This window comes from Rhamphochromis longiceps, linkage group LG23, assembly GCF_057381845.1.
Source record: "Rhamphochromis longiceps isolate RC_006_pf linkage group LG23, R_longiceps_female_GT1.1, whole genome shotgun sequence".
Lineage (NCBI taxonomy): Eukaryota > Metazoa > Chordata > Actinopteri > Cichliformes > Cichlidae > Rhamphochromis > Rhamphochromis longiceps.
The window spans coordinates 43,779,619-43,797,489 of NC_140578.1; the positions used below are offsets into that span (position 1 = coordinate 43,779,619).

The window sequence follows — 17,871 nt, forward strand, 5'->3', positions numbered from 1 at the left end:
CACACATGACAGCAAAGCAGGTTTCAGGCTCTGTGAGAGGATTTCAAACAGAAGCTGGAGAAGAGAAAGGACTACAGAAAGAAGGCAGCTGAGACCAGTCCAAGTGTTTCCATGGAGCCCAGTCTAACATTCATTTATACACTAACGTACAGAAGTGAACGGGAAAATGAATCCATAGTTTCAAATGTAGAAACAGTTCTCAGTTCATTTACAGAGTTTAATACAGTTCATGAGGAAATGTTCAAAACAGCAGCTGAGAAAAAATCTTCTTCACAAAGTTGGATCCAATTCCAATAGTTTGTGATGCACTTTAACGCAGCGTGAGCAGTTCACTGCCTAACCCCACAGAGACTGTCAGTCTGGACTTTTCTTTATTTCTATTGGCTGTCAGTGAGATTTCAGAGCAATCAGAGACTGTGGGTCTGTGTATGAAGTATAATTCATGTGCAGTTGTTGAAGTTGTAGAATGAGAAATGGCAGTTTGGGGTATTTCCTGCTTTCATTGTCCTGCTTGTGCTGATGAAAATGTTTATTGACGTGTGAATTCATTCTTCAACGCTCGATTCTGCCTGAACAACGTGAAAACTTTGCTTTGTGTAACACAATTCAAAGCACTGAAGCATCGACTTATTTCATTATCCAACAATGAAAACAGGAAACACAGACAGCTGGCCTTCAAAGTAAAAGCTGCTCCTTTTGAAACATGTTGGTGGTAAAATGTAAGAAGAGCTGAAGCACATAAATGATCTACGTGCCAAAATATTAAACACAGTTGATATATTTGTGTGAGTGTTGTGATTCAGGTGTAGATGTAATAATGTACATATAGCAGAGTTTCCTCTTCTAGATCAGCTGATCAGAGTCGGGCCAATCAGCTCTGAGCATGCTCAGTCTGAGTTATGGAGCCACATACTATGATTCACCATGGCAACGGCATGCGCAGAGGCTCCGTGTGAATCCAGAGGAGCAGGAACATGAATGATGACAGTAGATGATTGTGTGAAAGTGCTGGAAGCAAATGAGTGTGTGATGTTCTTTCAGTGTTGCACTTTGTAGACGCTCCCTGAGCACTGGTCTCACAGCCAGCTGCACATAGAGACCAGTGTTGTTAGTCCAGGTCAGAAGATGACTTGTTGGAATGAAAATGAGCTTGTAGTTTGTCTGCTTTAATAATGTGACTGGAAAAAGGTGTTGGACTTCAAATATGTCCATTTCTGTCACACTTCACCTTTAAAAGTGAAGCCATGTGGTTCCTGGAAGGAAAAACACGACTTTTTCAAGTCTTTGTCCTGTTTTTATGAGAAATGTACGACTTTAATGTGAAACATTCAGAGTTTTTTCTCTTGTTGTGTTTGTTTGAAGCTGCTTCCTGTTGGCTTCAGCTGTTTGGAGTTTCCATTTTCTAAACTTCTACATTCTGAACCTTCTTCAGCTCTGAACAGATGATGAAACACTGAATGATTTCAAGCACTTTGTCTAATAAACTTACATCTTTCATTCTTTATACAGATTGAAGAGCTGTGGTTTGTCAGATATTGGCCTTGAATATCTGGCAGCAGCACTGAAGTCCAACCCCTCGTATCCCACAGAGGTGGACCTGAGTGGAACCTACAGCAACCTGAAGGGTTCAGGAGTGAAGCATCTGTGTGGTTTCCTGGAGAATCCACGATGTCGATTTGAAACTCTGAGGTCAGTCAGCATGTTTTAGTTGTGCTGAGATGAATATGATGTGAAAGTTGTGCTGACACTAAACTGCAGACATCAGGCTGATATTATACTGATCCACACTGAGGATCTTCATGGTAAAGTCTGTTTTCTTCTTCTCTGGTTTAGTCCATTGACTGCAGCAGAACAATGTTCACATTTCAAACAGTGATACTCAACGTATGGCCCGCGGCCCACACGCGGCCTGCCCACCTTTCCTGATTCAGAGAGAGGGGACCCTGATTAACTGTGTAGCTTCTTCCTCACAGTTCTAAGTATCAGACACAACAATGAATAATCCACAGCTGACTGTCTTTAGCAGGTCAAAGGTCACGGCACACAGCACTCTGTGAAACAGTTTGGAGCAGGAATTCTTGCACATTTACAAACTGACACTGCTGCACGGCATGCTGGGTAATGCTAGCTGCTCAGGTATGGGCGTGCTAATGGCTGTGAGGCTCTGTGGCTGCAGAACACCGAAGAAGAGAAAAGAGAGGTGGAGGATGAAGAAAAGAGGCGGAGATGAAGCAGAAGTTTTGCTCCAGAGAGGAGCTGTGTCTGTGTGGGCAGGGCTCAGACAGCTCCGCCCACACAGTGACAGTGAAGCAGGTGAAGAGTAATAAATGAAGACGGCAGACAGTATTTGATAAGCTGATGTACAAACATGTAGGTCGTGTCCAAATTCATGGGCTGCATCCTCCTGAGGCCGCATTTGTAGACCGATTACGTCGCAGCGACACGTCGAAGGCTGTCCAAATTCGTAGACTCCTCCGAATGCAGCCAACAAATGCGTCCTCCTTTTCCCCGAATTTGAAGGATGGGTCGGGTGTGTCCTTCGTGGCCTACCATATCCCAGAATTCATAGCGCGGCCCAGCCAAACTCCAGTTTCCAACAATGGCGGCCGCTACTAAGTTTTAAAATTACTCATACTAATCTTTTTCGGTCACAAAATAAACTTTTAACATATTTTCAGGCGAGAAAGTAGCTGTGTAAACATCAAATATCTGCTCGGTTTATCAAGATATCGCATATATGCAAAAGTGCTTCGACGTTTTCGGAGACGTCTGCTACCCACCAGCTCGATAGCTCGCCGGGAGCTCGAGGGTCACTGAAGCCGCCGAGAACGGCACAACTCCCGGCACATCATTTTCAGATCACCGCGGACTTTCGCTACTCAGGTTAAACGTGATATATAAGTCACTTAGACAACCTCAAAATGTTATTGTTTGGCTTTTTTCAGTGTTTTGTTTGTTCGTGAGTAAATCGGTTTGGCTGAGATTAAAGTTATTAGATTAGATTAGATAAAATAAAACTTTATTAATCCCCCAGGTGGGTTCCTCCTTGGTCTTTACAGAGCTGACTAAACGTCAAACAGAAAACTGATTAAACAGAAGTATGAGACGGTCGAGAATTTACGCCAGTGTCCTGTTATATTTTAGATAGCAAGGAGCAGACGGCTGAGTTTATTAAACTCCACCGAGACAGCGGTGACGCTAATCAGAAGGCTAGACCGTCCAATTTCCCCAGCCGTTTATTTCCAGCCTACCCGACCTTCTGAGGACCCAGCCCACGTAGACCGCAAAGGCCGGGTCCTCGGGAGGATGCAGCCCATGAATTTGGACACGACCGTAGAATGATGGTGGCAGCTACAGAAACAGGTCCATACAGACTGAAGCGTGTCTCAGTCTGAATGTACACTGCTGTTATAAGAGCTGTGGAAACTCAGGTCAAAAGGACGTAACCACACTGCTGACAGTTCTAGGACATTCACAGAGTTACAGCATCATTTGTGACCATAAAGACAGAAAGCTCATCCAAATCCTGGGATTAAAAGTCTGTCCTGGTGGTGTCCAGTCAAACACGTCTCTGTGAAAGCTTCAATCCAACAGGCTCCAAAGTCCTTCTGCTCATTTCCTCGCCGGGTTCTTGATGCTCCTGTACCATCTCTCTGTCATCCTCCTCGCTCCCTCTTTGCACTCACAGTCTTTGTGCATCATTAACACTCACATGAGGAAAACCAAAGTTTTACTGGGCAGAAGATGATCATCAGTGACTCTGTCTTTAAAACACTCTTGTTAGAAATGTACGACTTTAATGTGAAACATTCAGAGTTTTTTCTCTTGTTGTGTTTGTTTGAAGCTGCTTCCTGTTGGCTTCAGCTGTTTGGAGTTTCCATTTTCTAAACTTCTACATTCTGAACCTTCTTCAGCTCTGAACAGATGATGAAACACTGAATGATTTCAAGCTCTTTGTCTAATAAACTTACATCTTTCATTCTCTATACAGATTGGAGCGCTGTGATTTGTCAGAGATCAGCTGTGATTATCTGGAAGCAGTGCTGAAGCTCAACCCTTCGTATCCCAGAGAGGTGGACCTGAGCTACCACAAGCTTCAGGATTCAGGAGTGAAGCAGCTGTGTGTTCTTCTGGAGAATCCACAACATCAAATTGAAACTCTGAGGTCAGTCTCCACGTTTTAGTTGTGCTGACACTGTCGATCTGTGGAACTAAAACCTTTATACAGGAAGTCTGGTTCAGCTCTTTGTAGACCTTCTAATCTCTGATGCTCTGAGTCTTACTCAGTAGATGATGCAGAGTTGTGAAGCCGATGTGGGTGAGGACACTCGCCCAGCTCTAACTACTTTGACGTCCAGGCGGCTTCCCTGCTTGTCCTGATACAAACAAACCTGAGTAACCTTGCAGGTCAGATCTCATCAGTCACACCTGTTATGGCAGCTCTCCTCTAGATTGTAGTTCTTGTTAACCTGGGATGGTTTTAGAAGCCTGGACCACAGACTGCAAGGGAAGATATTACTGGGAAAGGCCAAAGCAACCTATTAGACCCATTAAACACTAACATAGATGAATACTCAGATTTAAACCTTTATTGTTTCACAAAGGGTTAAAAAGGGAACGTCCACAGTTTAGACTGCAGCAGATTTTATTAAAGCAGTTTGACAGGAGCAAAGCAAAAACACAAAGAATAAGTGTTTCACATATTAATACATATAACATAATAATAAAAGAAAAGCAAAATAATGATAAAAAAGAATGAAAAAGTTGTCCAGAGCAGCAGGATGTCTGAGGTCTGCAGAAACACAAAAACACAGCAGCTAAAAATAGTTGTTGAAAGAAAACGAGGTGGGAGCTGCTGATTCCTGAGCTTTGATACTGGATTAGCTTCAGTAGTTATTCCCATCACTGCTGTAGGAGCTACATTTAGTCACAGCTGATTGTCTCCTTTGACCAATCAGAAGACTACTGTTGTAAAAACAAGCAGACAAAGAACCAATGAGAGTGAAGAACAGGATAAAGAGCTCGTGTGATGGAGGCAAAGCAATAATCAGCAGACTGTAGCAGTTTCTATCTGGATGAAAGTAGAAGGAGCTCAGCGGAGCTCAGTCCCATATCTTTGGTTAGAAACAACATCAGTGATTTCCTGCTGCTCGAGATGATTCCAGCAGCTCTCATTACAGCAGCTGATGAGAGAAACAGCTGATGGCTCACAGCTCGTGCACTGTTGGATCTCCAGATGTTCACGTGGCTGAAGTCTGTGAAGAAACTGTGGTCCACGTAGTTCACACGGCCTCAGATTGGACCGAGCTCCCTGGATCACTGCAGCATCCTCAGCTGGTACATGGACGTCTCTGCTCCTCAGTCTTGGAGCCCCTGCAGGTCCGTCCACACCACCAGGGTCTTCTCACTCACCTTTCCTTTGTCCTCGTCCTTCATCGGCCGTGCTGTGTCTTTGTTCCTGCGGTGTTGTTCCCACGATGCAGCGCTGATGTTCCCTCCTTGAATGCACAACAAGTACGGTGCTGGTCTTTCTCGGGTGGAGCAGAGACAGATTGAAGTCTTTCAGGCTTTAGTGCCGACTTCCCTGACAGAGGCTGGACTCCATGGTCTGCACAGGAGGCTTCTACACTGTGTGGAGGTGACTCCTGGACTTGAAGACAGGCTGCAGGTACATGTGTGATGAAGAGGAGCTACAGCAGTGTGATGGAGCTGCAGGTGTGAAGGAAGTCCTACTGTCCTGTCCCACCCTCATCTTTGCTTCCTCTGTCTTCTCTGGACTTGTCCTCCTGTTTCAGAAACAGCACTGCTTCATGCCGAGGGTGGACGGGAGCGTTGGCTCTGATTCTTTTACCGTCCACCACAAGGAGACACTGATGCTGACCTCCTGATTCATCTGCATGTGTTCTGCTTCACACTGCTCACCTCCACCAAAGACTTCACAAACATCTTCTTTCTTTGAGTCCAGTTTGTCCCACAAACACTTCCAAATCTCCTCCTCTGAGATTCTGCAGCTTCTTGCAGTGTGACTCAGCTGACTTCTGACAGACCACAGACTGGCACAGCATCCACATGTGTCTCCTTTCAAACAGGCTCTTGATGTTTCCTCCCACATCATTCTGGCCTCTCAGTCTCCTTTGTTCTCCAGCTCTGTAGCTCCAGCTGGTGAAGCTTCATTTTTCCATGTTGGTAACAGTAAACTACAGCCTCTGCTGTCAGCTGGGTAACTAAACAGAGCTGCAGCACGTCTCTGCGGTGGTGCTACATCCAGCCTGCAGACGGCCGTCTACATGTTGTAGTGGTTTACAGTCACCAGGGGGCGCTGTCCCAGCCATGCAGGCAGTGGGCTGCTCTGCTTGTGCTGTTGTTGGTGAAGCTGAAGTGAAAGTGATAGGTTTGTAGTTTGAACCTATCCACTGGAACGTTAAGGACAATCTGCTACGCAGCAAAAAGCAAGACACAAGGCACCAAAGTTCTCTGGTTTACTCATGCATGAGGGAGACCTGGCAGGAGCCAAGCGTCGTTCCACCACTTGACCACCATCAGACTCTCAGCCAGGCTCCCCATAGCACTCCTTTTATTGTGGTTACATGAATATGCATAGGGTCATTAACATATAGCATCTCACATAGGTATACATGTGAACAAAGAATACTGTGTGTGTGTGTGTGTGTGTGTGTGTGTGTGTGTGTGTGTGTGTGTGTGTGTGTGTGTGTGTGTGTGTGTGGTACTGCTGATCAAAGGGTCATATAACATCCTTGGTCAGGAAGAGGGTAGACCCCCCTTCACCCTAGATGGTTCACCCTAGATAACATGGTGAGGAAGTCCAGCAGTTCATCTAAACAAAAAGCACTTAGACTAGAACAGACGTAGCTACGTTAATCCTGCCATAAAACAATAAGAGAAGGTACGACCTCTCTCGTGCTCCCAGGATGTGGGTGTGCATTCTAGTGTGGAATACACACCAAGCCCCTGCAGCCTGCTAAAGATCACACATCCTATCACTACACAATTGATTATACACCTCTAAGAATATATGGTTAAATATTTCCTAATACAAATGACAATAATAAAATCTAAACCCATCAGAAAGCGAGAGTTAAAACACTGAACAGTGTCCACTGAGCTTCTTATGCTATTCTCATGCTCAAAGAAGTTTCACAGGAAGGACGACTCGTCCATCAGGCGTCCAGCTGTCCGTGACCGTGTCCACAGCAGAGTGTGACCGAGGCTTCATGCTAACACGCACACATGAAGCTAATACCACCACGAGCAGCTGCTCAGTGGATTTGGAGGACAAATGTCTGCAGCTTCTCACAGGCAGTATGCAGAATGTGGATCTCCACAAAGACTGTGGAGAGCTCGTCCCACACTCTAAATTCAAACTTGTCTGCACAAAACTTCTCACACGTTCCCGTCACAAGTGTCTTCTAAGTGAAGCTACCAGGTTCAGGTCCAGCTTGTTTATCTGGAGCTGCAGGAGATAATCCATCCTCACAAAGCAACACAGCAGATATGCAAACACACAACACAACCAAAGGATTCTCTCTGCATGTCTGTGGCTGATGCTGCTGGAACGAAGCTGTTTGAAACCTTGTTGTTCTGCACTTTGGGACCAGAAGAGGAAACTGAAGCTCTGTGCAGAGGGTCCAATGGAAGCAGCCAAGCACTGTAAGTGTCTGCTGTACAGGGATGCTGGTTCAGCTGTGGCTCAGTTTCACAGTGTGACTCAATAAAAGCAGCAGGAAATCAAAGCTTGATGCTTTCATCAGTGTGGAAATAAGAAAGTTTCCTGTGACAGACGCTGGAGCTCTTTCACTCTCAGCTTCACAGTTTCAGCTTCAAACTTCTTCCAACATGTTTCTAACACGGCCACATTCCACCTTAATGGAGCTGATATCTTGTGCATCAGCACATTTTCTAAAGGCAGCGATCACATCTTTAGTTTTGGATGTTTAACTGCAGATTGTTTATGTGTTTATAGCACATTAATTACAGCAGCAGCGTTGACCACAGTGCTGTACAAGAATCCAAAATAACTATTAAAATAACTCCTAATATTAATATCACACATCAAATATCAAATAACTCTCATGCTGTATTAAAAGCCAGTGAATACAAATGTGTTTTCAGAGCAGATTTACAGAGACTGACAGCAGGAGCTGGGGCTGTTCGATAGAACGATGTATATATGATGACCATATGAAAACGTCTATCGTTTCATATCACGCTCTTTGTTTCCTGCTTATGTGTTTGTGTTTTCCAGATAAAGCTTTCAAAATAAATCTGAAGATCCTGTTGAGAGTTTTCAAAATAAACACAATACATTACTGCGGTCGCTCGTTTATCGAGTTACGTTCTAAAAATAAGTCTCAGAATGAAGTAGCAGCTTTATGTTTTACAAGTATTATAGAAGTTTTAAGGCAGTTAAACCCTCACTGCACACTTTCTACACTTTTCTCAGACAGGCATGAACATTTTCACACTTTTCTCTCTTGTTTAAACAAAGTTCAAACCTTCATAGAAAAATAAGTTCATTATTAAAGAGTGAAAGCAAAGTGTTTCTGAAATGTGTCAAATCAGCCTTTGCTGGCATTAAATGAGCTTCTGTGTGAGGAGCACTCGTCCATGGCCTGGGCTCCTCGCTGTCAGGTAAAGTTTCATAAAGCTTTTGAGTTTTTCTGCAGATAATGTTGGTGTCCAGCACGATGTTCTTTTTCCTGCGGTCACTGAGCCACAAAGCCAAAGCTGACTCCATCCTTACGATGTTCTTGTTGTGGACAGTTACAACCTTTTTGCCTCCTTGTTGAAACTATGATGGTCAGCATCTTCCTCTGCCTTTGGCTGCTACCACAGGTGCAAAACGTCTCGTCATCATTGTTGTTTGTTGGGACAAAACGTACAAACATACAGTGCAGCACTGCAGAGTCACACTGCTGTAAATTTGAACACATTCTGTACTGTACAGGAGACACGGCACGAGATTGGCTGACAATGGTCTACAGCCAATCAGGACGCAGAACACAATGCGCTGTAAAAAACAAAAACATGCAAAATTGCACAAAAAAGATCAGCGAAACAGCGAGGCCGCCAAAGGTGAACTGTGTTACAGCGAGGGACCAGCGTATATGTGGTTGTTGGGACGATAAATGTCTTTGAGCTTGTGTCAGAAGACGAGCTGCAGCTTTCTGGACCAGCTGCAGTCTTGCCAGGCAGGTCCCACTAACTCCAACATATAAGGAGTTACAATAATCCAGCTGGGACGTCATGAAAACGTGGATCGCCCGTTCAAGGTTTTTAAAAGATAGAAATGATCTCACCTTAGATAAAAGCCTCAGTTTGAAGAAAGACCGCTGTACAACTGAGCTCAGCTGTTTTTCAAAGGTCACATTGCCGTCAAATATAAGCCCCAAATGTAATAATGCGATTTAATAAAAGAGCTGAACCAGTCTAATAGAGCGCCCTTGATGCCGCCATGCTCCAATGGTGAGGTCAAGATGCTGTGGTCAAGGCAGCAGTCAGATCCAAAAGCACAGCTGAGTCTCCTGATCAGTGGCTGATAAAAGATCATTAAGAACTTTTCAAAGTGCAGTTTCAGTGCTGTGAAGAGCTTTAAAACCAGACTGAAACCTTTACAACAGATTGCAGCTGAACAAATATAATCTTTTACAAAATCTTCGACAGGAAGGGAAGCTTTGAAATAGGCCTGAAGTTTGAGCGGACAGAGGATCCAGATCAGGTTTTTAGTACAGGCTGTACAACAGCATGTTTAAAACAGGCTGTACAACACCTGAACTAAGACTGCTGTTAAAAATCGCTAAGATGTCGGAACCAACAACCTTTAAAATCTTTTTAAACACGTGTTGGAACAACATCATTTGGACAAGATGATGTCTTTATAGCATCACATCGTTCCTCCACCTGATCAAACCACACAGGCTCAAACTGATCAAAAACAGCTGAGCAGGTGAATATTTTAGCCCCGGTGCGATCTCGGGCGAGAGTATCGATGATGGTCAAAGGGCAGCGTCCAGCTCTACGGCCGCTGAAGAGCAGACTCAACAGACGCGCGTGATGTGGATCCTACTGCTCTAAAACTGGAGCTTCTTCAATCCATTAAAGAGGACATTAGTACGCTGTTAAAAGAAGAAGTCAGAAATGCATTGAAAGAAGATTTTGACAATATAAGGGCTGACGTGCAAGGACTGAGAAATGAGATCGCTAACAGCATGGCGGCGACGTGCGGCGAAGTTGATGGAGTAAAGGTTACAGTGAAAGAAGCTGAGGATGGGCTGTCAATGTGGAGCGATGAGGTGACCACCCTGCAGTCTACAGTAGAGAGTATGAAGGAGGAGCTGTCTGACCTGAAGGATAAATGTGATGAAGGCAGGAAGCGGAGAGCTAACATCCACATCATAGGGATCCCAGAGGGCCTGGACTCGAGCTCCTCCACGGCCGTATCCGTGCTACTACGTGAAGTGCTGGGTATGGATAAAGACGTTATTGTCGACCGCTCACACAGGAGCCCTATCCTGAGAAAGCCAGCTGGTAACCCCCACGCCGTCATAGCCGAGCGTCACTACTACCAGGATTGTGTGGCTACGCCGTGCCAGGGCCCAAGCCCCGCTTGAGTTTAACGGACAACCTATTGCAATATTACGACTGGGCGATATGACCCAAAGTTCATATCTCGATATTCTTTAGCTGGATGGCGATATACGATATATATCTCGATATTTTTAAAGCCAGAAAGTTCGAACAAAAAGAGAGTTCTTAGTCAAAGCTGTGTCCCAAATCTCACACAGGCACATTTATTAACATACAGCGTAGATGTACATGAAACAATTACTCAGGAATAAATGATCAGCATTTATTAAATAATAATGCTCCATAAATAAAAGAAAACAATGTTGTGTTTGTGCATAACAAAAAGCTCACAATCGTGCAGTCAAAATGTAAACAGACGCTGAGCATAATAACAAGCAGCTGCTCTGTTCCCAGGTTCTACTGCGTGACTGACAGCCTGGAGTTTGAAACCCTCTTTGTAACCGTGTCTCTTACAGGTGCCATTTATGGTCCTTATACACACTCAATACAGTAATATTACGTTGAAGCAGAGTACGTATCACTCCGCGAGGCTCCTCGTAGCTGTAATGCTCCAACAATCCATCAAGCGGTGCGGCCTCGTAGCTGAGCAAAGTCGTACCAAAACATCTTTTGAAAGGTTTCTGAGCGCCGTGTAGCACATAAAATCGGTTCGAGGTCAGTAAGCACAACCAGAATTCATCCATAAGCCGCACTGTCGATTTATGAGAAAATTACAGGATTTTAAGTGCAGAAAATATAGTTTATGGTTTTCCTTTTGATCTTAGCAAATATCTACGCCTCTAATTGGGACGATCACAGATTTTTCACTAATGTCTTTGCGCGGCTCCCCAATATGTCATCACACAATATCATCTTTGAGGGAGACCTAAACTGCTCATTATCTGCTATGGACCACAGTTCACACAAAAGTACACTTAGTCCAAAGTCAGCATGCGTCATTCAGAGCTTTCTTGATAATTATGGGCTGGCTGATGTATGGAGATTTCATAATCCTGCTTCACGTCAATACTCTTTTTTTCTAATGTCCATAAAACATATATTTGTATAGAAAAACGTCTCCCTTTAGTTACAGAATGTGATTATAAGACTCTGGTGATTTCTCCTCTTGTTTTTTCAATGTGTATTCCTGATGCCTGCTCCAACTATCAGCCATGGAGATTCAACTCAGTGTTGTTAGCAGATGAAGAGTTTGTCAGTTACAAAAGGTCTCAAAGACATTTTTTTTCTATCAATCAGACCCCAGAGATGTCATCATCAGTCATTTGGGAATCTCTAAAAGCATCTGAGAGGCCAAATAATTTCATTTTGTGCCAAACAAAGTGCAACACTGAAAGAACATCATCCATAAATATTGAGTAAGAACTGGACTCTCATACAGCGAGACTCAAATGCCTTTAAACATCAGCTTATCCTGCTGATCCAAGTCCAACACTGAGTTTGTAAAAACATGTTTGTCAATCATTTTGTTTGGTTTCTGAGGAAAAAGATTCAATAAGTTGCTGCTAATACACAACATTTCATCATATTTCCTCATAACCCTCTTTTGTCTGACCATTTGATGTAAACTTGAAACTCTGGGGTCAGTCAGCATGTTTTAGTTGTGCTGACACTAAACTGCAGACATCAGGCTGATATTATACTGATCCACACTGAGGATCTTCATGGTAAAGTCTGTTTTCATCTTCTCTGGTTTAGTCCATTGACTGCAGCAGAACAATGTTCACATTTCAAACCTTCAAAGAAGAAGAAAAATCCTCCAGTGGAAAATTCACTGTGAAACTCTCAAACTCTTCATTGCACCTTAAAGTCTTTCTGACACTGAAATCCAAAGCAAAATGTGCGTTTGCTTTACAGACAGCAGTCCAACACAAACATACACACATCATCCAAAACACAGTCCAACATCCAAATCTCCTCCACTGCCAGCATGAATGATGGGAAAGAGAAGGAGGAACACTCTGACATTCAGGGTTAGAATGAGTTTCATCAAGCAGACTGTAAAGATCAAAGCTGCATTAGAAAGCTTACATGAATGAATGAGTGGACAGAAGTGGACAGAGATCATCTGAAGCACTTCAAAGGCTTTAAATCAGCACATTTCTCTTTATTCTTTATCAACTCTGTTAGTTTCTCTCAGTTTTCTGTGGAATGAAGCTAACAGCAGGCTAATAAGATGCTGACCAATAGGTTTCTATTAAAGGTTGTAATTTGTATATGAAAAAGTGCTTTGGCTCAGCAGGGATCAGCTTACAGGTAGAATACAGCTGCTGGATGGGATTAGCATGTCATAGCTATCTACCAAACTGCTAACTGGGGGATTTCAGGCCATCTATGGATCATTTTTGCTAACTGTTTATTCAGCTTAGGCTCACAGGGCTGCAGCCTGTGCCCTAGCTGTCATAGGGCAAGAGGCGTGGTCCACCTGCACAGGTGAGCAGTCCATCACAGGGCCAACAGAGAGCGACAGAGAAGCACTCTCTCACATCCACACCTACAGCCAATGTAGAAGCACCAATGAACCTAAGCAGCATTTCATTGGACTGTGGGAGAACATCCAACCTCCACAGAAAGGCCCAGCTGACCAACAAGCTTCAACCTACAACCTTCTTGCTCTAAGGCACTAGTGCTAACCACTTTTGCCCATTTCAGCCCAAATCCTGCATCTTCCTGTTTCTGACTCCAGGCCAGCTCCACTAACACTTTCTCATCAGACACTGCCACCTAGTGGAGGAAGTCTTAGTTCCATTTGAAGCTTCAGATTACAGTTAGTTCCTTTACAAAGAGGTGGAGGTGGTGGGGCCACAGCACCATCATCACCGAGTGCCATAGGACACTTAACCTTTGTTTCCATATGCTGGGAACTTCCTGTTGTTCCAAGGAGGACTGGAAAATGTGTGAAAATCTCCCAGTCAGTTCCTCACAGCACACTTCAATCATTTCCCTCCCACAGCATCAGGACCAGGGCTTTTTCTCTCTTTGGTCCCACTAAGAGATTTCCACACAAACACCTCATCAGTGGGACTCTCAGAGCTACCAGCCCTTTGCTACAATCACAAAGCTCTTCATTGAAATCAATGATATCAAAGCTGGAATCAAATGAGTCCAAGTCTTCTGCTGATTCAGCATCACATTCATCTTTGCTCCTTGTTCTGCATCCCCACCATGGACTTCATTCCTTTCCAAGCCAGCCTTGAGTGTCCTTTATTCAGCTCATCCTCTGCTTTACTTTTACACCTGATTTTAGCTGCTTTATCTCTCTTTCAACAGGTTTCTGTGCCTCAATCTTTTTCTTCTCTCCCTCATAACAAGACAGCTTCTTCTGCCTGAGAACATGCTGGAGTGATTTACTAATCCAGGGCTGCTTATTGGGGAAAATACTTCCTGTTTCCAAAGTAATCCCCATTTTTCCCAGAAAGAAATGTCAGTAGAAATCGATGATCTAAGTGAGAACATGAGCCTTTAAAAAGTCCCAGTGGGTGCAGTCAAAGCAGTCCCTCAGTCCCAGTATAGAGTCTTTGGTCCAGACTAGAACAACTGTGTGCCCAGTTTGAGCTCTCTTCAGTGCTGTGACCTGACAGACCCAGAGGGGCCATCACATCACATTTAGAAGCTCCCCTGATGGAGCCACAACACATGTCCAAGACTCCCAAGAGGGAGAGAGGGAGAGAGAGAGAGCTGCACATCGCAATGGAAGCAAAACAGTAAAAGAGTGAATTCATGACGATGTTTATGTGAAGCGTTTGGATCTTCTTGGGGCGATCGTGGCTCAAGAGTTGGGAGTTCGCCTTGTAATCGGAAGGTTGCCGGTTCGAGCCCCAGCTTGGACAGTCTCGGTCGTTGTGTCCTTGGGCAAGACACTTCACCCGTTGCCTACTGGTGGTGGTCAGAGGGCCCGGTGGCACCAGTGTCCGGCAGCCTCGCCTCTGTCAGTGCGCCCCAGGGTGGCTGTGGCTACAATGTAGCTGCCATCACCAGTGTGTGACTGTGTGTGTGAATGTGTGGATGACTGGATATGTAAAGCGCTTTGAGGTCCTTAGGGACTAGTAAAGCGCTATATAAATACAGGCCATTTACCATTTACCATTCTTTTGCTGCTGGTTCGGTCAATATTGTTTGGAGAGAGATCAAACTAACAGCTTTAGAATCAGCGCATAAAGGGCGTGAACACAAAGCGCGGACCCGGATCAGCGAGCTGTCGGCTTTCAGTGAGAAAGGCGACATCTAACTGATTCTGATCCGTGGGTCGTGCTGTGTGTTTAAGTCTATGTGCAGAATCCCTGTACCTGCTCTCATTTACTGTCTTAACTGTTTGGTGGTTCTTGAAATTTTGTGAGATGTCACCAGAGATTCTGGCATTTCGGACAAAATAAATTTATATTAAAAAATCGATTCAGGATTTTAATGAATCGGTTTTACGTTATCCAAGCCAGAATCGATTTTAATCGATGAATCGATTATAAAAACCCACCCCTACTCTTCACCTCTGAGCTACAACATGGCAGAGCTGCCTCTGTCACCTGATGAATAACAGTGAGACATTCCACATACATGCAGTCACACATGTGCTTCAAATACAGTCATGAACCATCAAGTCATCATCCAATTCCACCTGTGATCTTGTGTCACCATTGCTCTCTGAGCTTTGTGTTGGTTCTTCTGTCACCTGACAAATAGGACATACATGACAATAAGAATAAAATGTGGAGCTGCTTCAGTGTGTCTGTCAGTTTGTGCAGATCTTGACTGATCAGTAATGTTTGTAGGGTGAGTGCATTTTTAAAACAATTTGTGCAAACTGCACTACAAGGTGGATATTTGCAAAATAATGACTACCTCATGACATTTTGTCGCAAAAATTAACCCTATGAATATGTCAGTACCATTAGGATGAAATTATTGTGTCACCAACATTTTAATGTTAGATGTATAATTTTAACAGCCTCTGTGAACTAATAACTAAAACAAATCTGCGCCCTTCTGTTGGACCAACTGGAAGAAATGATTCAAGGACTTAGTCACAGAACAGAGATTCAAATCTCCAAAATCCAACTGGCTGCATCAGGACATATAGTCTGAAACTCTGCACAGTTTCCTGTTTGAAGCTGCTTCCTGTTGGCTTCAGCTGTTTGGAGTTTCCATTTTCTAAACTTCTACATTCTGAACCTTCTTCAGCTCTGAACAGATGATGAAACACTGAATGATTTCAAGCTCTTTGTCTAATAAACTTACATTTTTCATTCTCTATACAGATTGATGAACTGTGGTTTGTCAAAGATCAGCTGTGATTATCTGGCAGCAGCACTGAAGTCCAACCCCTCCCATCTGAGACAGCTGGACCTGTGGGGAAACAACCTGAAGGATCCAGATGTGAAGCAGCTGTCTGATCTTAAGAAGAGTCCAGACTACAGACTGGAGACTCTGCTGTAAGTAGAGTGATGGAGTGAGTGGGTGGTGCTGTCAGCAGTATTGTACTCAACACAGTCAGTATGAAACAAAGATCCAGTGTTTCCTGTAAAGCTGCAGCTTCTCAGTGAAGCTGTGAGAGGAGAACGGTGACAGGCTTCAGGATTGGACACAAACACTTCCTGTTTCTCACCTTTATGGTCACCGTAGTAACGGCTGACACGCTCTGATCAAACACTGTCAACAGCCAATCAGCTCTCTGAACAAAGCAGCACGCAGACCAATGACTGCATTGATTTCCAAGTTTAAAGCAGTGAAGAACACAGTCTGTAGGTGAGGAAGAATTTAGTGAGAGCAGATGTTTGGATGGAATTCCTCCAGTTAACAGCTGGAACCGTCCATCTGGATTGTTGGGCTTGTTGTTGGGGTTCCTACAGAGCTCAGAGTGGACACACCAAGGTTCTTCTAATGAATGAAAGTCCAAACTCAAACTAGGAGGGAAAAACATTTTCAGCAACTTCAATAAAAATCCAAAGATTAGAAAAAGTGAAGCAACAATGAGTCCTAGTACAGTCCCAGCACTGACGTCCCTGCTGCTCTTTATACTGGATGTGCTGCATCACTGACTGACAGCTGATGAAGAGTCTCTGGAAACACTCGTTTATCCCCTCTGCTCTTCCTCCTTCTCTCTGCAGGTGGAGCTGGTGATGGTAAACAGGACGGTGTGTGTGCTGAGAGAGGAGCAGCTGTGTCCTGATGATCCAGAGAGGTTGAAGCAGCAGCAGCTTGTGTGTAGAGACGCTCTGACTGGGCCATGTTACTGGGAGGTGGAGAGGAGAGCTTCATCCAGCAGTGACTGACAGAGGAATGAAGTGCAGATGACTGTCAGTGCTGCAGAGTGAACTGCTCTGAGAACAGCTCCACTGTCAGACACAATGTAGAGTCCAGCATCAGCCCTGTGTGTCCCTCTGGATCTGACAGAGGATCATCAGTGTATCTGGACTGCTCTGCTGCTGCTCTGTCCTTCTACAGTCTCTGCACAGTCTCTGTCTCACTCTGGAAAGATTTTACAACTTGTTGTAATTACAGAACGTTAATATAATATTCAAACATGTGATCTTCTCTTTATTTCTGAATCTTTACCAAATAAAGAAAAACCAAACTAACAAACAGAAGCTGTCGTGTCCTTTTTCACCACATCTGTGAATCTTTTCTGTGTTTTTCCTCTTTTCCTCCTTCCTGCAGCTCCATCTTCATCATTCTGTGTCCAGTATATGTGAACACGTCCAAAGCATCTGAGCCTCATGTTACCCGTTTGTGTGAGTTACGCCTGTCGTTGTGTTGTGGTGTATAAATAAGGGGCAGGAGACAGCGCTGGATCTCTGAGTTCTTTACTCTCAATTTCTGCAACATCTGCAATATCTAGAAATGCAAACCTGTGAGCTGTGTGTGTTGTGCGTCTGCTCGGCCACCTCTCCTCCGGCCATGCTGGAAGCAGCTGTGCGTTTGACAGTTTTATCGACTCGACAATAATCGAACAAATTAAATGTTCAAAAATATCAACTTAAGCACTTCAAAGTCAACAAAAAGCTTAAAACAATGAAATAATATTTCACTGACAAAACAACAGCTCATAAGAACGATACACAAAATAATACAGAAACAAACAAATAAAAGTTATTAACCAGGATCCATGTTTTTGTCACAAACACTGAATCAGCTGATTCACTCTTTATGTTTCTGAGTTTGTTTTGTGATTATAGTTCTGGTTTCTGTTTCTGTGTCTTCACTGTGTCCCACGTCTCCTTACTTTGGACTCTGTGTTATATTTCCTGTTTTACTTTGACAGTCCTGTGTTACTGT

The 17,871-nt window shown here is 44.0% G+C and overlaps 1 protein-coding gene across 6 annotated transcripts in view; it reads left to right on the forward strand.

Moving 5' to 3' along the window:
- The window catches only part of LOC146642771 (protein NLRC3-like), a 29,631-nt gene extending 12,448 nt beyond the window's left edge, over positions 1-17,183 (forward strand). For 3 of the 6 annotated variants that reach the window (XM_085397199.1, XM_085397200.1, XM_085397203.1), the window contains 2 exons: positions 1,510-1,689; positions 3,992-5,713. In XM_085397199.1, the coding sequence (XP_085253325.1) occupies positions 1,510-1,689; positions 3,992-4,184 (373 nt within the window). In that variant the 3' untranslated portion in view covers positions 4,185-5,713. Of the gene's footprint in view, positions 1-1,509; positions 1,709-3,991; positions 5,714-15,854; positions 16,029-16,703 lie in introns of those variants that run through there. The other 3 variants (XM_085397206.1, XM_085397201.1, XM_085397202.1) reach the window with 2 other exon arrangements.
- The last annotated feature ends 688 nt before the right edge of the window (positions 17,184-17,871 follow it).